Source organism: Chelmon rostratus, chromosome 12, assembly GCF_017976325.1.
Source record: "Chelmon rostratus isolate fCheRos1 chromosome 12, fCheRos1.pri, whole genome shotgun sequence".
Taxonomy (NCBI): Eukaryota; Metazoa; Chordata; class Actinopteri; order Chaetodontiformes; family Chaetodontidae; genus Chelmon; species Chelmon rostratus.
The window spans coordinates 15,168,498-15,196,014 of NC_055669.1; the positions used below are offsets into that span (position 1 = coordinate 15,168,498).

At 43.4% G+C, this 27,517-nt stretch overlaps 1 protein-coding gene across 1 annotated transcript in view; it reads right to left on the minus strand.

Moving 5' to 3' along the window:
- slc22a23 (solute carrier family 22 member 23) overlaps positions 1-26,917 on the minus strand; it is a 36,903-nt gene extending 9,986 nt beyond the window's left edge. Inside the window, exons 1-5 of the mRNA XM_041949913.1 lie at positions 26,297-26,917; positions 18,684-18,787; positions 18,447-18,601; positions 3,786-3,954; positions 1,860-1,987 (exon numbers count right to left, since the gene is read on the minus strand). Coding sequence (XP_041805847.1) covers positions 1,860-1,987; positions 3,786-3,954; positions 18,447-18,601; positions 18,684-18,787; positions 26,297-26,734 — 994 coding nt within the window. The 5' untranslated portion in view covers positions 26,735-26,917. The remainder of the gene's footprint in view (positions 1-1,859; positions 1,988-3,785; positions 3,955-18,446; positions 18,602-18,683; positions 18,788-26,296) is intronic.
- Between the last annotated feature and the right edge of the window lie 600 nt (positions 26,918-27,517).

Here is a 27,517-nt window from a genome sequence, read left to right on the forward strand (position 1 = left end):
TCATATGAAATAGACTTTTCAGATTAAAGGAACGTTCAACAGTATGGGTCCTCTAAAGAGTCAAACAAGGACGGCCCTGATTTGTTGCAACCACAGAAAATTCCGCATGTATTTTTAATAAGCACGTTTCATGCCACATGACTAGTCTCCCGCAGCTTTGTGGGACAGGTATGACAATGCTGACGCTCACAGAAGATCGGGAACGGTGCCTTAGAGGGCAACACTCCTGTGCCGCAAGTGATATGAGACATGGCACAAGAGTGGATGTTTCGGTGTCAGACTGCGGGTTTCCACAGAAACACACCTCTGCTTTGTGGCGCTGCATGTTCCTGTTGACTCACGCATGTGGCAGCATTCCACACCGCCGCCTCAAGGTTATCTGCTGCTGCATCACTCAGACTTTCCAGCGATCCCCTGGCCAAGCTACAAACCTCTGAGTAAGACTATCCCCGCTGTGATCTACTGTTTGCAAATCACTCCACTCACTGCACAAAGATGACCTAAGCAGTAGTCGCACATGCATCTGTCATGTCTTGAAAAACTGCTTCGTTCTGCTAGTGCGGCAGAAAGAACATTCAGTGCCCATACGCTGTATTTAGTGCCAAGCAGTTAAAAGTAGGAAATATTACTGTAAGGGTTGGGGACAGCCAGTTACTATAAAAACAAGCATGGACGAATTAATGTCTATTGCAATGTACTTTTCTCAATGCTGTGTCAGCACACGCTCTCTGAGCTCTGAAATAGTGCAGTCAATTTCACACCAAGTGGTTCCTCTTTGAGCCTTTTCCCAGCAGTGGCACTATTTTCCTGAATGCATTGATAACTACAGTAAGCAAGGGAAGGCCAAAGATGGCGAAAGTACAGCAGAGGCCAACCCCGATTCCAGAAAAACTGTGACGCTGTGTAAAACAGAATGCAGCCACTTGCAAATAAACCCATATAATAATCTCCTTTATACAATCATGTGTTCACAAAGTGGTGAACCTCGCTCCATCTTTGCTTGTGAGCAACTGAGCCTTTCGAGGATGTTCGAGGATGTGAACCTGTTGACCTGTGGAATGTTCCAAACAGGTGTTTTTGGAGCGTTCCACAACTTTCTCAGTCTTTTGTTGCTCCTGTCCCAACTTGTCTGTTTTGTGTTGCTGCATCAAATTCAGTCTAAGCATCTACGTATTTGCAAAAATCAGTGAAGTTGATGAGGTAAAACATCAAATATATTGTATTTGTACTGCTTTCAGCTGAGTATATGTCAAAAAGGATTAGCAAATGACCCACACTTGATCTTATTTATGTTTTCCGCGGCATCCCACCTTCACTTTCTTAAAATCAAGGTTGTAAACAGCACTGTTAAAGCTTAACGTGAATGCCATCTACTCTGAGCTTTAGCAACAACACAGTTCACTCCGCTCTTTGTGTCTGGCAGGTCTGAGTGCAGACACAGTTAACCCCGAGGTCAAAGTGCCTGACCTGCGTCCATCTGTCGTTTGTACACCAACGTGTCAGCTCATGTCCACCCACCCAGGCTGTAATGAAATTAATGAATGTTCCACAGTGTCATAATGTAATGCTCAGCACCCACTGCTGCCTGGAGTGGTCTGTTACTATGGTAACCAGACAGGAAACTGATAGAAACTTGTCAATCTGGCTTGTTGATGAAAGCTCATCTGAGGGATAGCACAACAAAGAACAAAGAAAATAGCCCAAAAAACTGGAAGGTGACACTGCAGCATATCTATACAAACACACTAACATAAAAACATGCATAAATACTTACACACAGAAATCATAATTTCAAAATGCAAAAGCTGCCTTTTAATACTGATTTATTTATTTTACATTAATATCAATATATTTGTTACCTGTGAGGATATTATCAGCATCAAGCTCCATGTTCGCTTGGTTTTTCTTTGCTATGTGTCCTATGATCCACTTGGAGCGGCAGTACTGCTGAGTGGCCAGCAGCCAACGCAGTGACTCAGGGAAGATCCTGTCAAAAAAGACGGGGGATGTCCTTGTTAATCACACAAGAAAAATTAGTCAAAGTGAAGCAAATCCTCCTTTAAAAAGCCTGATTGAAATCTCTCTTAATGAGGGTTAGCGGTATTGAGCTTTGTTTTTGTTAACCAGTGTGCCATTTCAGCACATTTCAAATACAACGCAGCAAAGAAAACTTCAACACTAGCTAAGATTATAAATTGTATCCTGAACAGCCCATTCCAGCTTCGCTCTGACACACTCGCATGCCATTTACAGGCAGCGAGGTCTCACATTAGCCTAACCAGATGTCCTAACACTGGGAACAATAAAAAAACACACGACTGCCAGCCACAGACCGTATTCACACAGCGGCCATTTTCGTTTCTGTAATCATAAGGATCATGTCATACTGCAGTGTGCATCGGAGAATTTGATGAACCGTTATCATTTCAAGATGAACAGCGAAAATCCATGAGGGACATGGGGCCATATTTAAAGGGAAAACAATAAACAACAGCTCTGTTATCTGGCAGTATTGCGTTATGTGGCACACATCCCCCCGAGCGGTCCGATTTCTCCTCGCAGAAATATGTTGATTTGAAGATAGTCAGCAAAAACAATGCCACATTTTCCTCTGTTGGTTGGATTTTCTCCGGAACAGATGTCTACGCAAGTAAAAGTGCGTGATTCATGATCTTGCACTGGCGTGTTTTAAGTTGTTTTCCCAAATCAGCAAAACTCAGATCACCCGCAGTGTTGAACGCTTCAGCCCAATCAGCTGTATTACTATAGTTGCAGAGTCGGCTGCTTTGTCGGTCATGAATCCAATTTGTGCCCATAAACGCTGTCTGGCTTAATAACAGAGGTCAACAGGGGTCCATGCTTTTGACTCCTCCTGTGAAGGCTAACGCAAGCCTGCTCATATATTTGTGTGTCTCAGAGGTGGGTGCTGTGTGGAGAGCTCTATTACATGTGTGCAAACAGTTCACAGTTTGAGTTTGAGTTCACCGTCCAATGTCCAGTAATATCTGTGTGAAATATCAGTTTCACAACCCGTTTCTTGCCCTTGAGTTCTGCAGTCTTTTTCATTCATCAGGCTAACAGTGTCTACCCTGATTTATGCTTAAGGTTTCTGACTCTGAATCAATGTGGAAATCCCCATCAATCCCCCATCCATTCTGCTCTATGTCTAAGTGCATTTTATCACCACCATTACCAATGTTTCATCAGATCAGTGAGTACTTTTGACTGTTTCTGAGTGGAAACCCCCTTTGTTCTTCAGGCACACCACTGAAGAAAGCCAAGGCCTCTGATACTGATAAAAATCGAGATTACTCAATTTTCTTCTGCTGACTTTGTACACATCAGCACTGCTGTGGAGCACTGTGCATCACGGCAGAATGAATGGAAGTAATACACAAGTATTTATTGCCTGAGCTTAGGAAAAGGGACTGCAGTCATGGAAGAGGTCACCGCAAATGAGTTAACAAAAAGACATTACTTTCAATTCAGCTGGGAATTCACTGCTGAAAATGTCCTTGGAGGCAAGACCTCCTTTATTTTATTTAAAGCAAGTAAATCTGCAAAAATGTTGTTGGTTTAACAAGATTTTATTAAGACTATAAAAACACTGGTCGCTTAGAATCTAACACGTACAATTTTATTGCAGATGGCACCACATATTTCTGCAGTAGACGAGTCTCATGTAGAATTTAAAGTGAAAAACACCTTTTGCACTTCAACGGAACAACAAAAACAAAAGCCAGTTGGTGCCAAAGTGCAGCAGATGCTCGCGTCTTTTTGCTTACCAGATGTAGGACAGCATCAGCAGGAGGGGGCAGATGATGACAGCCTGGAGGACCTGCCAGTCGCGACAGAGGTATGCCACCCCGGGCATCAGCAGCTGACCACCCAACACCACAAAACTGGCCACCATGGTCATGGAAAAACGCCATCCCGGGAGGCACAGCTCAATCCCTGGCAGAGAGAACAAAGAGGCAAAGAAAGAGGGAGCATGTGTTATTAGATTAACTGCAACAGACAAAAGACACAAAATGAGCAACAAGGCAAATACCCCATTTTCAAGATTTCTTGTTGCACCAGCCTTTATTACGTTTCAAACTTAGCCAGTTATAACATAACTGTTTAAGTAGAGGTTAACACATCACTAAATCAAAAAAAGACTGCACCATACAAAATAATTCTTGGGTAGAGATTAGTTACTGCTAGCTAAGTATTTACATGCAGTAACAAACTGCTGCAAAGCTAGCTAGCTGAGCTAGCTGACGAAACTAACGTTAGCTTGCTAACAGTGACCGTTTATGTTGAAGAGTAAAAGAGATAAGATGGAATATGGTCGGCATATCTCATTCAAAAACGATGTAAACTAGGAAACTTTTAAATTATATTTTACAAAAATAACACACACACACAAACCTGAAATTACAAAATCGTTTGCCTATGATATTAGGCAATGACATAAAATCGTTAGCTAGGTTAGCACAATTAGATTTTCTACTCATTCTAAAGTGCATGAACACTACTAAATCTGAAACACACATGTTTCTCCATGGGTGCATGAATAAAGCAAAGTAATACATACATTTAGAACGTATTGGCAGTCAAGTTTAATGTATTATTTGCCCCTTGTACTTTTATGTAGCTATGCTTCAGACTGTGACGCTACAGTGACTTCCAGCATACATAGCTGGTGGCTTTTGATTGGACAGTGCTACAGATGTCTCCTAGCAACCTATTTAAAAGTCTTTAGTAAAGGCATTTGTTTCAGTGGTACAAGCCCATTTACTAGATCACTAGTTTCTCACTGGCTAGTTGTTACTACGAGATTTGACAAACAAACAGAAGTATTTATGTGAATAGAACGTGGAAGCTGAACGTTAGCTATTTTTTACTCATGATGAGAGAAACAGGCAAGAGCTGATGAAGCAACAATCAAAACAGAACACCACCTCTGACTAGGTGAGGCAGACAGGCCAGAACATGGATCCTGACAGCGCTGATGATGCTCATGAAGAGAAGTGTACGTCACTCTGATACAACACAGACATTATCCCCAGGCCACTGTACATTATGACCACTAATGTATTAATACTGGGACTTTCAACGCAAAGAAACACCTCATATTACTTTACATTCGTTTAACTAAGTTAACTAAAACAATTACAAGAACATGTAGGAAATGTGCATCAATTTTTAAAAAAGTTAAAAATTAAAAAAACCAAACATTTGTTGGTTTCAGCCTCTCGAATGTGAGGATTTCTTACTTTTCTGTTTGACCTCAGTACCTCTTTGGGTTTTGGGCTGTTAGTCAGACAAAAGAAGTAATTCATAGACATCACCTTATGCTCTGGGAAGTTGCAATGGAAATGTTTTATGGACTACATGATTTAATCAATTAATCATGGAATAATCGACACATCCTCAAGCCTAAAACAAAGTCACTACAGTGCATGTTCTGTGACATTAGATAAAGGCAATAAATCTGCATGTACAGTTGTTGTTCAGAGACAGTAGACAGACCAAGACAGTAGGCTGCTGTGAGAGTGAACTAACTAGAAAGGGGTTCCTTGTACTCAATTCTCCTCCGCCATCAGAATGGCACTGATTCATCCACTCAGACATTAGCATGCACACCACACTGGCAGCCAGCAACCACAGAAAGTCCAGCCCTTCAGTTACTGCAGTGTAGGGGATGGCTTAACATCAAACCATAGAAAGTGAACAGTACTGTAATGCTGCTATTCTCGCACTGCCCCAATCTTTTGTCCTGCTTCATTCATCCCTTTTTTGTTATGCATCACTATTTTTTTTCTAATGGGCTTTTTTCTGCTGCCCAGGAATGTGAACAGTCTCCAGATGGTCCTTTCAAGGTGACAAGTCCAGCATAATACAGTGGGTGTCGGCGGCCCCGCTTCATTCCAGTGGAAAAGACCAGAATTTCAATTAGGACTTGCCCCCTTCTGAGGACATGAATAATGCTCTCTGTTCATAGACACTATCGCAGCTGGAATGACAAAGCCAATGAGCTGAGAGCAGGGCGATGGGTGCAAGACCTGCTGAGTTTGAACCAACTAACCTCGAGACCTCTTCGCTGTGTGCTGCTGGGAGAAAAGGTTCACTGGTTACGGACTGCATGGGATTTGAATTCTTCGGTTATGTATAAGGCGTCATGTGCACCGAACACGCCACTGCATTGTGACCGGAAAAAAGTACATCCTGTGGTGAGCTGCTATGGAAAAGCACTGACACACATTGACACACACACACACGTGCAAGTATACGTATGGTTTATATAAAGATAATAAAATACATGTGATGGTATAGAAAATATGGCACATGTTCTGGAGAGTGAGCTGCAGAACGAGCACCAGAGTTTGTGGAAAGGAAAGGAGGCCTGAGCTCCTTACTCCTGCTGACCCTAATCCTCCACAACCCACTAGATCAGCACTCCCACAATGCCCTGCAGCAGCCTGTGTTCTACTGACATGAATCTAATACTAACTACTCTGATGTCACATATAGGAAACACACCAAAGACACAAAACCAGGGGATCTCTGAGTTGACGAAACAGGTGGGACATAAAAGCTATTAAAAATAGACACATTTAAATGCATTTGCACGCATACTGTATACAGCGGAAGTGACATCATCAACGATCAAGCCAATAGCCAATTAATAATGACGATAATCCCCAAAGAAGCTTTGGCTGGTTTGCTGACTTTGGCAAAACAAGAACATGAATCAGACTCTCTGGTACATGCTGCAGTAGATCACTAGCCTTCTGTCAAGTACACAGCTCAGTCAAGGAGGCCCATTGTTTTACTAGTGAAAGAAATTGGTTGACCACAAAAGGCACTCAGTGCAGCCACTCCTTGTACTAATGTCATGACCTTTTACTGGTCACATGAGGTCTATATGGCCCCATTCTATGATGTCACTGCCTAATCGTGGCCACACAATCTGTTAAGCACAAGTTACGGTCACTAGACTCTAGTATTTCTCTATACTGACAGATAATCGAGGTTTGTTTGCTGTGACAACTTTTTTGTGGCATAATTATAATTTATTTTTGGTAGCATCTGCAGTGGCTATACAGTCCAAGAGCTACAGGCCCTCTAGCAGGTATCACAGGTTAAAGCAAAGTGCAGCTGTATTGCAGTTGCCATCTCGCAGCTGTGGGCCCTCATCTCCTCTCACATTTTCTTTTTTTACCTCTACTGCTGTGAATTCCAATGCCTCAGCATCAACGGTACCCTGATTCCAGACCTCTGAATCACTGGCACATATCCGAGAGAGAGAATTAAAATAGGTCTGGTTTTTGTGCTTATTGACTTGTATCCTCCAGCTGGAGAAATATTAGACCTATCCTTATACTAAGGATTAAAAAATGGGACGTCAGCCTCTTAGGTAGCTAGCTACCCAGCCACACCCATTATTAACGGTGACAGAAAAATGGGCACGAAAATGGCGACAAGCATGGATGATATCGAAACTACAAACTCCCAAAGAGAAATTGGCAAACATGAACTCAATGTCAGGCTGAATGAAGGAAGTAAAATGAGACGGCAATTCAGTCTGATTATCATACGATATATGCAGGGTTGGTCAGGATTGGCATAGATTCCACGCTATGCCAACACCGTGCTTCAAGGACATCTGCAAGCTGCAAGGAGTCTCTGAGGCTCTGCCTGAAGGGATGAACGATCTCAAAAGGAATTCCCTCATTTTGTGTTTTGATGATGGTGGCGAGAGCACTCTCCGAAGGTCGGGCTATGCTTGAATCAAAGTAGTTTGTAAGATTGGTGTTTACAGCTGCTGAATGGCCACACTGAAGCATTTTTGGTGGTGAACTCAGTTGTACACACTAAAAGTGAAGGCAGCAGTAGGCGAAGAATGAAAAGAGAAAGGCTTAGATGGAAGTTCAAATCCTGCCTTAAGTTCACACCCGCACACCTGGCCAATTGCTGCATGAAGTGGATGTGCTTATCAGATAGTCAGTTTCGTAAAGTTAGAAAAACTGTCGCATCCAGCCTTCCCAAGTTCAGATGTCAGGAAGGGTGCAGGGTTTCAGTCCCTGTTCGATCATCTACCGAGCACTTCAATTGAGGCACAACACGTCACTCCAAATATCCCATGGGTGTTTAATTGGGTTGAGATCTGGTGATTGTAAAAGCCACAGCATACGACTCACACATTTTCATCAATTCCAGACTCAAGACCACTTTGTGTCCATTTGCATTGGTTATGTTTCTCCACGAATGTATTCAGGCCTTTAATTTGTCACCCGTTTCATGATGGATGCCCACAGTGCTCCATAATGAGCTCACAGACTTGGTTCACTTTCATCTGTGTGGTCTGCATGTGGCTCATCCAGACCTATCTGTGCAGGTGTTCCACCACAGCTGCTTCTTCATCAAAACACTGTTAAAGCTCTGCACCCTCAACCCGGTGCTCACAGATGGAAATGCTCAGTGAGACCAAGCTCAATTCAGGCATGTGCAAAGCTGCTGATGATCTGGAGTTTTTTTCCTCTGAGTGACAGGTCAGTGCAGCATTGTCAGCAAACAGCACTTCCCTGATAAGGACCCAGTGAACCTTGGCCTGGAGTTACTGTGCTGCAGACCAAATAGCTTTTTGTGTGAAGGCAAATTGCTCCCTCAGTTGAACATAGTGACCACATAGGAGAAGAAATCAAGCGGGGCCGAGTTGACTGGTAGAGCATCTGAGAACAGGACACATTGCTTGTAAGGTACCCTTCGCATACGGAACACAATCATCTAAAAAGCTATGGCAGAAAGCCAATGCCATGATGGAGCGCGAATAGACTTCCTCTGCTGACAAGCTTAACAGCCTTTGTCAGGTCAATTAAAGGCACAAGAGGAGTGGTCTTCTCTGCTCATGGCATTTGTTTTGGAGTTGGTGCAGTGAAAAGAGCCCACTGATGCTAGATCATTGAGATTCTGGGTACGTATGGGCTTTTTATTTACAATTACTGTGGCAAATAACTTCCAAAGAACGCTACAAAGGGATATTCCATGGTATTTTCTCTCGTCTTTGTTTAGGGTGATTGTGTTAGCAAGCAAATATCCTGAGGTATCCTCTCTTCTCCCAAGCACTGAAAAGGAGCTATTGACTAAAAATAAGGTCAAACTCATTGATTAGTCTCTTATCTAGAGCCGCAAAGAATGCCAACTAGCCTCAACTACCCACAGGCACTTTCCGGTGATCCAAGTGCGCTTAAATTCTCAGCAATCAAGCATATTTAGGTAAAACACCACCAGGATCACATTTCCCTTTGATAATGTTTGTGTGTGAGTGTGTTTGTATGTCCTAACAACCCCACAGCTCCTACATTCCCACTCCCTTGCTCTCACACACATGAAAGATCAGCACAAAGCCGAGCTAGCGGCTCTCCGGAAGATTCCAAATGAGAACAGAGCGGCTGATATACACTCCGACACAAATGTGAGACTAAGTTCCGGGTTGCCAGAACACAACAGCTTGAAACACCTTTTTTTTTTTCTTTTTACGCTCAACAAAAGAAAGTGCAAAGGTTGCCTGAGCTGCCAATCACTGGACTTCACTCAGGCGGCGTGAGAGAGTTTGAGATTATGTCAAGCAATGTCTCCCACAAACATGGGTTAAAAATGATTCCCACTCTGGACCCATTAGAACACCACCATTAGGTCAAGAAACGAACAGATGTAGGATATACATGTAACCTAATGTGTTAGGGGAGGAAGTCTGCTTAGCAACCGAAATCGCAAACTCTGCACAAAAGGGAACTTTAACCCTGCTTAGAGGAAAGAAAAACTCAGCCTGCACCTTAACCCATTTATCAGGAGACGGCTAGAGCGGATTGTGGGGAAGGATGAGGACGGGTCAACTTGTGTATCATGGAAAATATCTTTGTATGGCTAAAAAGCATTTGCTCTCTGTACACAGTCCACAGTCTGTGTCCCACCTTGACTCTTTGTACACTTCATCTCCTTTTCAGACCATTCTCAACAAAGTCACCTTAGTATGGTTCAGTCTCATGGCAGCACAATATCTCTGCAGTGGTGTGAGGCGGCCCTGCTGTCCTCAGGGAGGCATAGCCAAATGATGGGAAATGAAAAGCTTCCCTCTTCAGAGTCCAGATCTGGCACGCACTACTCGGGCCAGGCCAGATTGAGCGATATCCATCAATGGCGTACACGCAAACAGTTTTAACACAGAGAGCAAGACAGGTAGGGAGAGGGGGGCAAGCAAACAAAGGCATGCTGCCTGTCAGGCAGACCGGAATCTGACAGTGACACAAAGGAAACCATTTACACGGATAAACATAGCGCTTCCATCGTTCTGTGCTGCCCCTTGCGCCTCATCTGTGTGTAGAGAGATTAATGCCTGTGGTTTCAAGAGGGCACCACAGAGAGAAAGCACCTCATTATAGAATAACACAGGAACAGTGAGGAGGACAAGACTGGCCTGGCCTGGCCTGGCCTGGCCTGGCTAACCTGAGACAATGCAGCACAGCATCGCAGCAGGAAGCAGACGTCACAGATGATCCTGTCTGGACAGCAGGGCACTACTCCACTGTCATGAGGAAGGAAATGCACGCAAACAGCTGGGCAACACACGTAGATCTCATGGAGGACAGATCAGCTGAGAGGATAGAAATGGGTATGCTTACATTTAGTTTTGCTTTGCATGGCATGCGAATGTGACTCCTATAAAAATACCGATATATATAAGAGACTGCTGCAGCTTTACTGATTTTAAATTCAAGATTAAATCCTGCCTAAAATCAGCCCACTCATGCACCCATCACGCATAAATGCAAACACTTGATGCGTCTTTGTGGTTGCTGAGTTGTTGTATAGTGAATATGTACTTACATTACATATAATCTTAAAGCTAACTCTGGTGCAGCTGGGAAACTATGCACTGTCCCCGCTAAATAAACCAATAAAAGAAAATAAAGAAATGAAAAAAGAGGAAATGCTCTCAAAGGCTCCTTACTTACTCTATCTTGGAACATTTTCACTGACACACATTCTTAAGAACAGGAAACGACAACTAAGTATTGCTGAGTATCGTACAGAAGTCATTTTCTTGGTCACATGCTTTATAAATTATCATATATGATCACCTGTAACTACACAGTCCATGCATACACATCATGTATAGTGCTTGTTCCATCTGTGTACACCAGAGCACCACTCCGTCCTACAACACCTGCATACTTTTAGCAGTTTTACTTCACATTCTCCTCCTGTATTATCATTTAGATTTATAGGAATTCTAAATATGTGTTGTGTATCTACGGCTGAGCCGCTGGGGTTGTATAGAAAAGGGATGGTCTGTATCAAGCTTGAAGCATCACATGAGCAGAGCAATACTGCCAAACTATAATACATGTTATTGTTGCAATAAATGTTTAAAACCTTGAGGGCAGTGACCTGACTGAACAAAGGTAATAACTAACACATCCTCATTGAGGGAAGTCAAATTATAACTTTAACACTCTTCACAAAATATCTAATACAAACTGATATGGGAAGGTGCAGCAGAGTGCTCTAATGCCATTTACTATCATGCACTTCCCTTCCCTGTAAAAGGCAGTCTTTGTCTGTATTTGTGTGTGTACTTGATCACTACTCATAGCACATATCCAGAACATGTACAGAAGGAGTGACACACAATCAATACTGGCGTGTCAGCAGCAACATTACCGTATTCACTCAAATACTCGACGACTTGTTTTTTTTCTCCTCAGAAGTGACACTTTGTGGGGTCATGTCACATTCATGGACATGATGGACATAAACGTCTCAATCATTGTCTCTCTCATGACTATTTTGTCCATCTCTCTCTCCTTTCCTTCCTGCTTCTCCCCGCAAGCAGGAACTGGAATTATTAACTTAAACAAAACCAAGCTTCTTGCCACAAGAAAAATAATGTTTGCAGTGTGCATTTTAGCCAGGGCTCGAGACAAAACCGCTGTACTAAATCAGCTTGGAAAACAGGGTTATTTTAGCGCAGGGAGCGGTTCCATTATTGCCATTTTGTGGCACACAGCAACGGGTGAGGCTTCCCAAATTCATTTAAAATTTGTAAATATTAAATTAGGTAAATGACCGCTCTGTGCCAGCCACTGTCACCTAACACAGTGTTTTTACTTTTGTGTGATCCGTTGAGGTCGTTGCATTTATTTATGTAGCCATGATCTATCACTGGCACAAAAAAGAGGCTTTACTGATATTTTTAACTTCACATGCTTAGTATTTATGTACTGATGACTCTGAACATGATTTACAAGTTTACTATAGCTGCAAATTTATTTTGTAACTAGACCATTTCACTTCAACGGTGTCCATTAATGACATTTTAAACAGAAACCAAATGTGGAGGGAAACTAAATCTTAAGATCCTGGGAAATATCCCATGTGTATCCCATGTGAATGTGTACATATCAAGAAAAAGAGAATCAAACATCGAAAGAATACATTGTGCCTTACTAAAATGCAGGAAGTGACAACAATTTGAGCCGACCATTAGTGTGAGGTTGTCCCAGAACATCCTCCATTAGATTGCGTCCGAGATCATCACACGCTGCAGTCATGAGTATGTATGTCAAAGGTTACTGACAGAAAAGTCACAAAGCTCATTATGATACACAAGCCAAGACTATGACAGAATCATGTGGTCTGTCTGTCTGTTGTCTTTCTGCATCTCTCAGCTTGTTTCAGTCTCTGTCTCTCTCTCTCTCTGTCTACCGTATCTCTCTCTCCCACACACCCATGACACGTACAGGCTTGCCGCCTCTGATTCAGCGAGCGAGAACTCCACTCCAGATGTGCGTAGAGACATTTGCTCTTTACTGTGAGGCAAAATTACACAGACCTCTCCAAGTTAACATCCTGCCACTAAAAAAACATTTCTTTCAGGGAATTAAAAGGTGCGAGATGAAAATCATTAATGCATACGTAGATGTACACGCAAGAGACTAACCCACCATTCTTTCACCGAGCTATACAGTGTGTGTGCTTTTGTAATAATGCTAAATGCTTCAGGGTAAGAAGCAATTTATGTCTTAGAAAAGGGTCTGATTTTGGGCCTGAACAGCTGATGTGGATGCGTAATATAACCTGAGTAAACAAAAAGCCAGCTCTGGCCCACTGCCCCAGAACACAATCACCTCATCTCAAGCTGATCACAAAATTCTCACACAAACACCCAGCACAGCCAGTTAGCATGACTCAGCAAGCTGGAGTGCAGTGTGTGTTTGTATATGAGGGGGCAGTAGGTAAGTGTTGGGGGTGGGGTGCTGGTGGTGTTGGGGGGGTATGTTTACTGTAAAAAATGCAATAGTGAGCAGCACAATGATGCTGAGCTGGAGGCACTATGAGCCTTGCTGCCCTGCCTGGTGTTGTGATGCTAAAAAGGCTAGCACACACTGGATGGAGCTCTGGGGTATAAATAGCAGCGTTGCATCAGATGACTTTCTATAGCTATCGGCTCTGCTATTCTGCTGTTACACTTTGAAGCCAGCATAGGTCAGTGTGATAGAAAGGTGCATTAGCATGGTTTATACAGGAAAGGGCTTAATGTTAACATACAGAAGCACGTCACTATCGCTTGGTGATGTGTATCGCTCTGCCTCTTAAGTCTGGCACTATTCAGAATCAGAGGTGAAAAATCTTGCTTTCCACATCCCGTGTTCAGTTTCAACACTCCTCTCTGCCTTTTAGTGCCCCTTTTCTTCTGCTCATGTAAGTTGCCAGTCCCCGTTCTCTCCCTTTGTCTGAAATGAACCGCCGACAGTCCTCTTTTCCAGTTTTCTCTGCGTCTCTGCGGCAGTTAGCGTATAAGTGTCACCTCACATCAGCCACGTTGGGCCCGGCAGTGGGCCTGACTTCGACAGGCCATTCTGGCGGAACGGATTGTAGCTGTGCGCAAATTGCTCTGCACCCTTAAATGAGGCTCACCCATATCCTGAAATCTCGATGGATTTCCTGATTGATGCCACAATGAGGTAACATACAGTGGGTTCAGGAAGCTGCTGTCTCCTAATTACTGCAAACACCAAACACCTTGTAATAATCAGATTGCTATTTTCTGAAATTATGGCACACCGTGGCGCCAAGCCCTCAACATTCATGAACTAAGACTTAATTGCACATGCATTGATGGGAAAGGGGGGATTAGTGTAAATTCTCCAGTGCAAACATAGTCGAAGCTGGGATTTGGCTCTGACTTTCCTTTGTAAGCAGTCATACAAAACAAGCCACAAAAGAGGGTCATGTGGTTCATAACATTACATGCAGAAACATCATATGACTGACACAGTGTCAGGACTATGACAGCTTTTGCTAAACTCTAAGCATGTAGCCAACGTTTGCGCAAAAGCAAGAAAAACCCGAAACCGACTGATTCGCTCCAGTAACGTGTTATTGAACGACTGTGTTGAAACCCTTGGAGCAGCTCTCGTGGAGTTTTGTCAATACATAAAATAGCATGTGACAGAGGCCACGCATGATCAAAAATGAGAGTGGCAGTATAACAACACAACACCGATATAAATATGCAAAGCTCAAACTGACCAGCTGAGCCGTGCTCAAGATGAATCATAGGTCTGGATAATTTCCAAAGAATCATGCTTGATTAGTAAAAACTGTATATGTGGGGAAATTAGTTGATAATTTGAATAACTGTACCCAACTGAAATGGAAAACTTTACAACAACTGCAAGGACAAAATACATTTGACTGATTAGATGACAGTTAATGCGGCTGCCTGCTTGGTTATTGCTTGGTTGCTTATTGCTAAAATGAGGAACCATAACCTGAATTATAATTTCCTGTTTCAGGCTGAAGCAAGGAAAGGTAAAAAAAACACTTTTGTGTTGTTTGTTTTTGTGTTTGCTGTTGATGCAAACGGATCAACAAGGGTGTCTAACCAGACTCCACAATCATGGTGTTAATGTTGGTATTGTTGTTATTACTATGGTGCTTTCACATGTGAGGACGAATACCTCTAGAGTTACTTTCCTATAAAGCTCCAGAAACTTTAAACCTTATATTTGAGATATTCTTGGCACTGTCTAGCCCACTGAGCCATTGTTCAAATGCACAGGTACTTGAGTTTGATTGTAGAGGGTAAGGTGTTGCGTGAACCTTTCATAAGACGACTGAATAAAGAAAAGAACACTTAGAAACTTACAACAGATTCGTGACCACTTGATTTACTTTGCAATCACTATATTGCAGTTTTGTAGGTCACATTTGCCGTTCTGCTATACAGTCTGCATAGAATGTAAAAATAGGGTGGAAAATGGCAGAGCAAAAGATGGAGGCAAGGGAGGTAGAGTGAGAAAGGAAGTGGAATAACAAAAAAGTTGAAAATACAGACAGAATAATGAGATGAAAGCAAGGAGGAGGACACATAAGGGGGGAAAACATAAATCTCTACTCTGACTCACAATAATTGGACTCTAGACACAATCATAGTTTATTTGGAATTTAGCCGTGTTACATCATATCTCTGCTGCTGATGAAACCTGATACAGTCAAATATTGTTTTCTTGTTATCAGTCAGAAAGGTCAAACGCTGCGGAACTGCTCTGCCATTCCACCATTAAAGAGGCGTATGATTTATGCTTTGAAATACCTATTTAACTCAGCCGCATATAACTACAAGTTGCATCAAGCTGAATCGTATCTTTTGCAATGGCTGACACATTAAACTGACACGTATTTGTGTAAGTCAAGATAAAGAAAGACAGACATATAAGAACTGCAGTATCAAGTCGATTTTGCAGCGGATCTACTAAACTGAAAGCTATACCTGTTTACATCTTACTAATTCAACCAGTGAATGATTTTTCTCTCATTTTATTCTTTCATTTGATGCTTTAAATCTGTAAGACTAAGAGACAAAGTTTACAGGCTGAATACTGCTCTAAATTTCACAGGATAAAAGCAAAAATAGGCCTGTTATATAAGCTTGTATAGTAGAGATGTGGAGAAGCATTGACTGTACAAAATAACCACCTCCTATTGGGTTCCAACCACCAGGTTGAGAACCGCTGATTTACTGAACCATAAACTGCAGGCTAATGTGAAAACAATGGATGCAGATGTCAAGTTCATTTAAATTTGATACGACAACATACTGTAGAGCTTGACTCCACCCTTTTGGCCTCCCCCTGCCCCACCCTCTTTCCTTTGTCCTGCATGCAGATGAACGGTCTCCTATTTTGGGAGCACACCGAAGCTTTTCAAGGTATACAGTGTGGAGTAAATTAGAATGACAAGGACACTGAGGGCCCCTTGTTTCATCATCTCGCCCTTGCCCCCTCCCTCTCATCTTCCCTTCCTCCCTTTCCTCCACTTTTGCAAACCTCTCTCTGCACTGGTCAAGTACTGCAGCCAAACAGGCTTTTAAGGGTCCATCACTAAGGCCAAAATATACATCTGCGTGTCCAATTATTCGGACGGCATCAAAAAATCCCCTCCTACTCATTCTTTAGAAACTAACAACATTCCCACAGAACTAATTATTGAACCCTTTCCTGTGCAGAGAGAAGGTCACATCAACAGCAAGCATTCATCTCTGGGAACATTACAGTCTCTACCTCCTCACCCCCTCTGCCGTTATCACATTATTGATTTGCAGTAACGAGGATTAAAATCTCAGGAAAAGACACATGCTGGTACACATAAATGAAAATTAAAGAGTTCACTTCAAGGGTAAGGAGGCTGCTAGTTGTTCTGTAATGAGAATTTATCCCGACAATGGCATTCAGTTTAATAAATGTTAGGAGGTCACTGCAACACAATTACTCTTCTTTTGGCTCAATGCTTCCCTCAGCTAGAGACAAGAATTAAAGGAGAACAGCCTTTGATTACGTGTGTCTGCTCGTAATGACAACAGCATCAGTGGGAGGATACTAAGGACGAAGACAGGACAGACGTTACAGTACTTCAGTATTCAAACGCATGTGATTAAAAATGTATGTTCATCATATCAATTAAAATGGATAATGTTGTCTTTTAGTGGGCCACACCTTGAATTAAAAACAAAATAAAAGTCAAGTATGTGAGATCTAATAGGGTGTCGCATTTTGATTAAAATACAGCGTATTTTTCCCTTAAGGATGAGATATGTAAGGGATTATATTTCAATGTCATTTTTCAATGATAATGTTTGTGTAATGTTTAAATATTTACGCAGCCCAGACAAAGAAAACAGTTCCTTATAACCTGCAGTGAAACACAACCTGCTCCTACTGCTGAGACATGGAGCTGGACCCGAACAAACCAGTTTGGCCAACAGGTGAACTGTCACGTTATAATGGAACAAGCCTGCAATTTTGCACAGTATGAAGCTGCGTTACCTCTGAGCCATTTCTCATCAGCACTTCTGCCTCAGGCCTCAAGCGAAATGACTCTGCTCCTCGAAGGGCCAAGTTTGACATCAGCACCAAACACTGGGGTTATCACGTGTCATCTGATCGTTTGCCAAACCCCTATGAGGAACAGTGATTGTCCAATAATAGTTTGTGACCGCAAATAAGCATGGCAGGTCTGTTAAGATTTGGATTTCTCAAGGCGCTAAAGTGGTGTGCATGGGACGACGGTAAGTGCAATGTATTAAATGATTTTTTTTTTTACCTTTCAATAACCCAAAACAAGCGAGCAAAAATTTATGGATTAAACAGTGTGTTTGTTTACCGTGTGGTGGGCTACAGAAGTAACATTACTTCCAAAGCCAAGAAACTGCTAACTACATTATTTTGTTGGACCACAGGTGGCGTTAGAGCATTCGCCATTCGGGACCAGGACATCCACTCAGTGGAAGTCAAGACATTATATCAGACTTCAGAGTAACGATAGTGGGTCTGTCCTCCTCTTTATGTGATTTGGGGAAGTTTAATGTTACACTTCAGTAGCTCTAGGCTAACTTGTAAAATGCTTTTAGCTTGGGAGCTTTCTCCTCAGTCTATAAGTATTAGCTATATCGTGTGTGTAGGCACTGTGTACATATTTAAGACTTTTTATAGGTGTTCCGTTTAAACCGAGTCACCCGGACACAGTAAAAAGTCAGACTTTTCAAACGACTCACAGAATTAGCAGCAATTAGCTAGCTAGCTCGCTAGCTAGCTAGCTAATTGCTGCTAATTGCTAGCTACGGTTAAAATCTGTTAGCAAAAGCTGTCATTTGAGCTATCGAAATCAATGGTTGCTGGCTTCTGTGTGAAATCTAAGGCCGGTTGTTTCACAAATTACTGTTAATTTTGAGTGGCAGATCTGTCAGCATTATCGTAGTCTAATTTATCGTAAACTTGCCTATGTGCTGTTATACAATGAAGAGCTTGACGGGCGTAGCAGCAATAACAAAGAGGGTCAGGGCTCAGCTAATGTTCAGTTAGCACAAAACGCTTAGTTGAGGGATAAACACTTACTGAGGACGTAGAGAGAAAGGGTGATCCCTGCCAGGCAGAAGCCCTCAAAGAAGCGCAGGGTGCTGAACATGGGGACGTTGACGGAGAAGGCCACAGTCAGACCGAACACCAGCATGAACAGCACCGATATGATCAGCACTGGGTGGCGGCCAAACCTACGGGGTGCGGTCAACATTATTCTTTAAACACATTTGTAAATAAGAGCTTAGAAATAATGAATTTCGGCGAAGATCTTACCAGTCAGCAAGGATTCCAAACACCAAATATCCAAAGATGGACCCCACCAACAGAGAAAATTTTGCAATGTGGACTTTCCATGCTGAGTCACACACCAGACTCCACTGTAGAGACAAAAACACAGGTATTAGTTGTGTGAAATGTATGCTGGGTGAAAAAAAGGTGGAAGTGAAAGATGAATGTGTTTTTGTTTTTTGAGGATGAGATATTTTTATCTATTGAGTCTCACTCTTCACTAGGTCTGTCTGACTGTTACCACTCAGAACACACAACACTGAAATGTGAGAAGGGCACAATCTGTAACAGAAGGGCTTCCTGCTATTTCATCTAATATGACCAACAATTACATTTTCTTTGTTAACTATTCCAACATTATTTTACACTAAAACACTGCAAGCACTTTTTGAAAAACGCAAATTGCTAATTGTTTGACTCTTTAAGCTCAGTGGTCCCCAAAAATAATATATCTCAAAACAGACTCAATGTTACAGAATTTATCTGCTTATTCCTCACTAACATGTGATTAGACAATTTAGCACAAAAAAAGCAAGTCTTGAAAACAGTGATTCTGCAAGTGAGCATCAAAAAGCAGTGTAAATTGTCAGAATGATGCATCAGTGTTTTCCTCCACTAGTAAATGTATGCAAAGCCTGCATCATGTCTTTGCCTTACAGTGCCACCAGAAAGGTTGGAGAAGCTTATTTGCCCCCTGCAAACCAAGATCAGGGATTCAGTTGTCTGTACTTGCGCCAAGCATTTCCTCAGTCAAAAATCACTGAGCGTACATAAGATGACGTTTCTTATTTTATGATTTATCTGTGCCTCCCCTGCTGTGTCGAAATGGTACACAGTATTACAGTACACACTGCCTCTCTTTATTTTCTTCTGTGCCTGAAACTCCACCGCAGCGGCAGAAGGATTCCTAGAGTGCAAACAATGCATCGCGTGCCTGCTTTTGTGTGAATCAAGCACTCCCTGATTTTTTCACCCCCACACTAGTGACAAGTCGTGACAAATAGACCTGACAGAGAGAGAAAGAGGGGTGCAGCGGCAAATGTAAAGCATGTGAACTGCAGGAAGAAACTCAATACCCTAAAAAATCTACCCGAACCTGCAACTGCGACTAGCATGGCATTGTCGATTAATGATCCCAGTTGCGCAGTGGGTCCTGGGATGAACAGGAGATGAATTTCGGTGAGGAGGTGGATATTGGGATCTTTTTTGGCACCATATGCCTCCCAGCTGTCTGTGCTGACACAAGCAGCAGGAAGAAGCAGACAGCCATAGCAGGTGCATAGCTAATGGGAGGCTGATCAATGTTGACCCCGCCTGTGCCTGATCAAAAAACCAAGCATCATATGATTTCATGCAATTTTTCATTGTAAATATGGGGCAGCATATATTGTCATGTCACAAAAGATCTGATTCATTTCACGCGGCAGCTCAACTTTATCTTGAAATGCATCGTGCATTTAATTCTTACATTTTTCTCTGAGAGGGTCTAACCTCTCATAACCTCTACCATAGTGACCTGTTCAGAATGGAACGCTCCAGGATTACCCAGAGCCACCCAGTCATCACATGGTCCAGGCATGCCACTCATTCGTGGTTTCAGTATCGATGTCAGCAGAGAAAAAGACAGAGGGAGGCAAACAAGTTCCTGTTGCACAATCACTGCACAGGCAAGGGTGTTTGAAAAAACTCAAGCTGCCCTCCCCCGGGAATGTGACAAACCGGCATATGCACTGACATTCAACTCTGAGTCTGCGATTATGCAGGGCCAGGCACCGCATGGCTGGATGACAGTCTGGTGACTGTGCCCAACACACATCTGCGGGTGGCCACAGATGAAGATACCAACATATGAGCATACCCAAAGTCACATGCCAGAGACAACGCATCGATGTCGCACAGGTGCTACGTGCTGTTGAAATGTGTAACCGAATGGGCAGAGCATGGCAGATTGTGATAGCCAAAGTATCATTAATGTGTTTTATTTAAAAGCATCAATTCGCATGTATTATTAACCAGGGCCAACGCTCTGACCGAGCTCATACGACATCATTAATGGGCATCCACACTGCTATTAGCACAAGTGCAAAGCATATGGACGGACTTTCAGCTACAGCAAAGCAAAGAAATCCCTGCAAACTGCGATTAAGTCTAAGCATGAGTCAAGTCCATGCAGCTTGTCTGGTATGCCCCTGTTATTTCTGTCAGTTGCTCCATCGCTATTGTCTTGCTCATTTGGGAGTAATGAATAGAAGCCAGTGTGTGGAGTTGGGTTTTGACGCATATAAATCTATTAGTGGACAGAAAATGCAGAACAATGAGGGGCCAAAAGCAAATCGGTGTGGGGTGTCTGCCGACCTCTCTCAAATGACTGGCCACCAATGATCGGTGTGCACCAAAGAGTCTCATTAGCTCCGAAGAAGACGCTCTCAACTACAGCTGCACATTTCTGCACTCGTTGAACTACAGAGTGGTGGGTGGGTGGGAGGGTTCAAAGGAGTGGGGGAGAGAGGGAGGGAGGGAGGGAGGTTGAGGAAAGCACAGGAGGAGGGAGGAATACAGATTATACAATGCAGAAACAGAACACTGAGAGAAATGGAGAGAAATGCAAAGAATAAAGAAAAGCATGGGAGCGGATGGCAGGTTGAAGAGAGAGGGATCGAGATGCTTAAAAGCAGTTGTGAGGGGAAGGCAGAAAACACATGGAGAGACTGCTGCATAGTTACTGCCTAGCAACAGACCGTCACCCTGGTTATCAGACTCTTCCTGCTTCCAAGTGCAAGTTTTAGCATCGCTGCCTCGCCAAAGGGTTGAAATCCTACAATGTGTTGGGAGCTAAGGTGAGAGTAAAAGAGAATAACAACGCGATTCAAAGGGAGTGCAGCAAACAGACACATTTATATGAAACAAACCCCGGTCCCAAAAGAAGTTAGAAAACAGAATGTGTTAATTTGCTAATCCATTTTGACTTATGCTCAATTGAATAGATTTTACTTCACTGATTTTTGTAAATATATGCTTCTTCTGAATTTTCAAGCAAGTTGAGACAGGAGCAAGGAAAGACTGGGAAAGTTGTGGAATGCTCTAAAATTACCTGTGTGGAACATTTCACAGGTAAACAGGTTGACTGGTAACAGGTGATAGTGTCATGATTGGGTATGAAAGGAGCATCCTGGAAAGGCTCAGTCATTCACAAGCGAGGATGGAGCGACGTTCACCACTTTGAGAAAACCATGGTTGTATAAATGATATTACTACATGGGCTCGAGAAATCTTCATAAAACCATTTTTGGTAAACAGAGTTGGTCTGTAGTCACTTTCCATTGCAGTTGTTGTGGTAAAAAGCAGCCAAGAAGCGAACGATACAGATATCTGACATTGCAGATGTAGCCTGAGGGACTTTGTGTCTGAGAGCCTGTTTATATTATCTAGGTGTGACCATGTTTCAAGTACCTGACTATACTGCACATCAAATGAAAAATGCTAACATGTTTGACAAGTTGGCTGATGGCAGTTATATTTTCCACAGTGACAGATGGTGAAACAACAGAACTTTGTCTGACGGTCCATTATTCAATGCCTCTTTTGTTGGCAGTTGTGAACCAGAACTACACATCTGTCACCACAGAGACCCGACATGCATGTATGCATGTATATGGAACACTCCTACAGCAAGAATTCTATCACGCGATCCTAAAAACAAACTTAAACCTCTGCCGAGGATCAGAGACCCCGTAATGTTCAACCCTCCCTGTTACAACACAGCACTTATCAGAAACAAGCACACACACACACACACACACACACACACACATACACATACACACAGAGCCTCAACAGAGTTTTATCTTTTGGTCACAAGCGTCTTTGAGTGGCTGTCATTGTGTGCTGACTGGGTATCTGCAAGCGGGGTCATCGCCTTGCGACAGCTGAGACTGTTTTGCGGTGTCCCACACTGATCTGGGGTCTGTGGAAGGAGCCAACCAGCTGGGTAAACAGTATGAGGGGACACAGAGCAGAGAGGCCTGCATGGGTGTTCGACTACAGTATCATATTTCAGATCTATGGGTGTGCAGCCTCCAGCACAGTGATACTGGGTTTGGGTGTACCCACTAACATGCTTTTACAACATATCTTCCTTATCACTTTCATACAATGCTCTAACCTTCATCCTAAGAAAAATAGCATAGCGCGACAGACTCCGTCATGCTGTATAACTGCCTCATGTATACACCGAAGTAGTGCTGAATCGATCAATTAATTAATAGGGCTGCAACTAATTTGCCCAAGAAGCACATTAGTTCTCTCGACTATTTAATTAAATGTCAGCTTTATAAAATGTAAGAAAATAGTATATCAGTTTCCCAAAGTCCCAAAATACACAGAACGTTTGACATTTTTGCTCTAAAAACTACTATTACTAACAACTATTTTTCTACTGAGCCACAAATGGATTGATCGACATAATCAAAAGAACATCAATCAGCAACAGTTCAGTTTTCATTTTCTCAGATTAGCTGCTGTTCTTTATATTGTTTATATTGATCATCTTAAGTCTTAGCAAATCTGAGGACATCAACTTGGACTGTAGCAGCCTGTGACCTTTTCTGACATCATAGAGACAAAACATTAGTTACTTGTCTACAATAAAAGTAGCTTAAAATGTCACAAAAGAATGTATACTATGAAGGATTTTCCTAAAAAACAAAGACTCATACAGAAGTAGTCATCACTTATGACCTACTAAGTGTGCAGCAGTGCGTTCATCTGCAGAGACTCTGCCCTCTGCCCGTATTTTCTTATTGTTTTCTTATTTTGCTGTGTCCAGGACATTTCTGGGCTGCAACCTTTGGGCAGTAGGAGTGTAGCCACCAGCCAATGACAGCTCGAGGTGAGGTCGGGACTTTATAAAAGGGTAGCGACCAGGTGCCAGACCACAGGCGGCACGCAACCAAGAGGATGCTACAAAAATGGTGACACAGCCCCGAAAACTGTTTACAACTGACAATTCCTGTGTAGTATACCTTTAAATGCAGAATGGTGTTGGATCAATCCAAATGCCATTATAGGGGGAAGTTTGATCAAACGGGAATCCTGCATTCAGTTTCACATGTTAAAATTTTCATCAATCCCAGCAGGACAAGTGTCTGTCCACAGCTTCACGGGGATCAGAGTGGAGGTTAATCTCTGCATTGAGGAGGATCTGCTGCCCGTCTGAACAGGAGCTGAAGAGGGTATGCTGCAGAGAGACTATCTGTTTCTGAGTAATGATACATTCTCATTTCTAAGGCTCAGTCCAATTTAGACGGGCCCTGAGGAGAGTTCAGACTCAATTAGGATGGGTGTCCACATTAACCACTCTGGATCCTTCACCACCACCTCCAACCTCCAACCGCCTCCATCAAAGCCTTCTTTCTGACCCTGAAAAAAAGGAGCGAGCAGCAATGTGCTCCTTTGTTGCAGATTCTGGAGGCAAACCCTATATTAAAACATATATTTACATGATTATCTCATTTGCTGCGAAGGGTTAGCAGAGTCATGTGGGGGTTAGAGCGTGTTGGCACATTTTCACAGAGGCTCCACCACATTTCCTGAGTGCTGGCACTCTGCTCTGCCTTTTAGGGATGTCACAGATAGCTGAGCCCAGTCGTGTGCAGTTATGCCTATGCAATCCAAACACGGGGAGAAATGCCAAGTCATCACTTCCTGCCGTTGTGTCACATCCCAGTTTCTGTGCTGTGGTGGAGAAACAAGGCCTTGGAAGAGTGAGGGGCAACTTGTCAAAAGAGTCAAGTTAGAGGCTCAGTTCTGCTACATTTTTGGCTCCATTTTGGGATTTGTCTGCATGCAATCTGATTCAATTCCTCCTGACGGTGACCTTGTCAGAATGCAAACTGCATGGGTCAGGGAAGACGAGCACAGCCGGAGACGCTCTCACCAACTGCCCGGGCCTGTCACCGATCTGCAGTGGTGGTAGTGTCAACATGACATTCTCTGTATGCGTGCAAAGGCACAAATACAAACATTAGCATGTACAGGTTACGACGCCAGCATGAGAGGGTCAGCCGCGTTTCTTCCCGCTGGAAACTTCGCATCGTTTTATTACCCGTGAGAGAACTGGCATTCTTTGTTTCTTAGTAATACGGATCCACCCAATCGATTCCCCTCACATATGACTTCACGTTCAATTTTGAAAGCCTCCATCCATAAAAACAGTTTATCAGCCTGGCCTTAGCTCATGCCTCCCACACAAACACACACACACACACACACACACACACACACACACACACACACACCCCAAATTACCCTGCAGCCAGTAAACGAAAGCAGGACTTAAACTGCCCCCCCTCCCGGGCTCATGACTGAATTAAAAGGCCACAACTGAGTTTTATTTGCTTCATTTAAATGGGGACATTATCAGTGATAAGCAGATGGGCTGTTGGCATCACAGTGGACGCAAGCTCAGGGCGCCACAACCCCCTCCTGCAGCACAGACAGGCTTCAAAGCCCGGCTTCAGATCTAACTCTCCCCGATAAGCCTTTTGATTATGGCAAGCATGCAAAACTCTTGAGTGGTGGAGATGCTGCAGATTAAAATGCAATTTATCGTGAGGTTTAGGAACATATTAGGCTTTTTACAAGCAAAACCGAATGCTGAATAACATCTATTGAATCTGTTTCTGAGGTCTCAATTGTACTCTGTGATGAGAGCATCTTTTCACCGAAGATTTAATCAAGTTACCGCATCAATGTTAATGCCAAGTTTACCCAGAGAGCCCCGTGGATGAAAGTTTCATGCCTTTCTTGCGCTAACAAAACCAAAACTTGATATCTTGCTACGAGCACACAGCATCCACAAGAGAGGGAGAGGAGCTGATAGGCGGAATTTGACATAAAAACCCTTCCTCCTGCAGCTACCGGACCAACTATGATGGCTGCAGGCCTGTGCTGTCTCCTCAATGGCCTGTGCAGATGAGAATATTCCAGCAGTACGATGACAGGAGGTAAAGACATCAGTTCACGCTAAAAGCGCAGTGACTGAAAGCTGCAAGAATATCTCTCTGGTGTTTGTTTAGGGCAGTTATAGGGCGGGTGGTGTTTGGTCAGGGATGGGGTTGCATTATTCTAGAGAGTGCACTAATGACCTTTGCTCCAAATGGAAGGCTCCAAGTCTATTATGTCCATTACGACAACGGCAGATTCCACCAGCCCTGGCAGTTTTTTGCCCAATGTGCCAATGTGTCTCTGCCACAGGTCACACTTTGTGTCAGCTGTCGCCATGACTCACTGTCAGCACCATGCAGACTCTCACCTCCACGACCCTACTACTTTCGATCCCGATGCGAGCTCGCTGGCTCGCGTGGAGAAATGCACGCCTCGGATGCAACAATGGAGGCACAACCACGATCACTGTGCAGAAGCTGTCACAGACAGCGATTTGGGCGTCATTTCAGAGTGGTATTTTTTAACGATGGGTGTAGTGCTGATGAGTGCCAGTGTGTCTCCCTCTCGCTAACGTGAATCGATCCGGAGAGGATCACAGCATGCATAACACAATATGATGGAAAGGATGCCCACTGCCGAGGTGGACAGCTTACCTTGGTAACCACATTCTGCACGAGCCCCGTGTGCAGCTCGAACGTCCACTCGCTGCACCTACACTGCATGTTGTTCGTGTCATTGTGGCTGCCGTAACTTCCATTGGCATAAATAGCAGCCGGCCGCGCGCTGATGTTTCTCGGGCTGTCTAACAACGAGGAATGACCGGCAGTCTGATTTGTCAGGTTCGCCAAAGGCTGCACACATGTGTTGTTCGGCTGGGCGAGGAGGAAATTATCAGAGTACTGGCTGAATCCAATGAATAGCGCCGGAATCCATGTCAGCACGATCAGCTGTTTCTGGTACTTCCCAAATCCCCCGAGAAACGGCAGAACAGAACCGTCGATGCGTGTCAGAAGCCCCGGCGACGTGGTTTCGGGGGACACGAAGCCGTTCTCCGGTTGATGGTCCTCCGTGTCGAGCTGCACCACGGCCATCGCGGTTTCGCCGATAGATGCCTCCGTTGTGTAGCGAAGCCGGGGTTGCAGTGCTACCCCCTGTCGACTCCACAATGCGTCAATGCCCCCAGCCCGGTGAAAGCCGTGCGCAGTCAATCACTGGAATGGAAATAAGACGCACCTCTTTATTATCAGGAAGCACTTCCCTCCGTCTGCGACCAAAGAGCCGCGCGCGACTCACTTTAATTCTTCGGCTCCGACAAGAAAAACAAAAAAAGGCGGATTGCTGTGGAATGATGAGCGGAGACGAGAAGAACTATTTCATGATCGCCTCGCTCGTCTGACTCATTGGTTTCTCTGTCGGTCAGCTTTGGCAGTAGAGCCCTGGGAAGTGCTTCCTGAGGGAGCCACAGGTAACACACCTGCCCATAAACGTGCTGTTGACTCAACCCAAATATGGCCACCTGTAGCCACTGGTAACCACGGCAGGAGTACAGCAAGTGAAAGAGAGCATAATGTTATGATCATTCCTTATATATTTAACATTCAGTAAAAGAACACACAGTTCCTGTAGTGTTCCATCAAGTTATGAGTATCTTATTTAATGACTTTAATAAAACCAAACCTCACACAACTATTTTTGAGAGAAAGGAATTACAAACATTTTGCAAGAAAGTCACAAGATCCTGTATTTTGGATTCTGTGAGATTGTTCCAAATACTGTAGATGAAAGATTAATAAGGAATAAGTGTACAAACATACATAAATACAAAGATTTTCAGTGCAGACTACAGATCAACAGGGAGGAACTTGCTCTGTCCC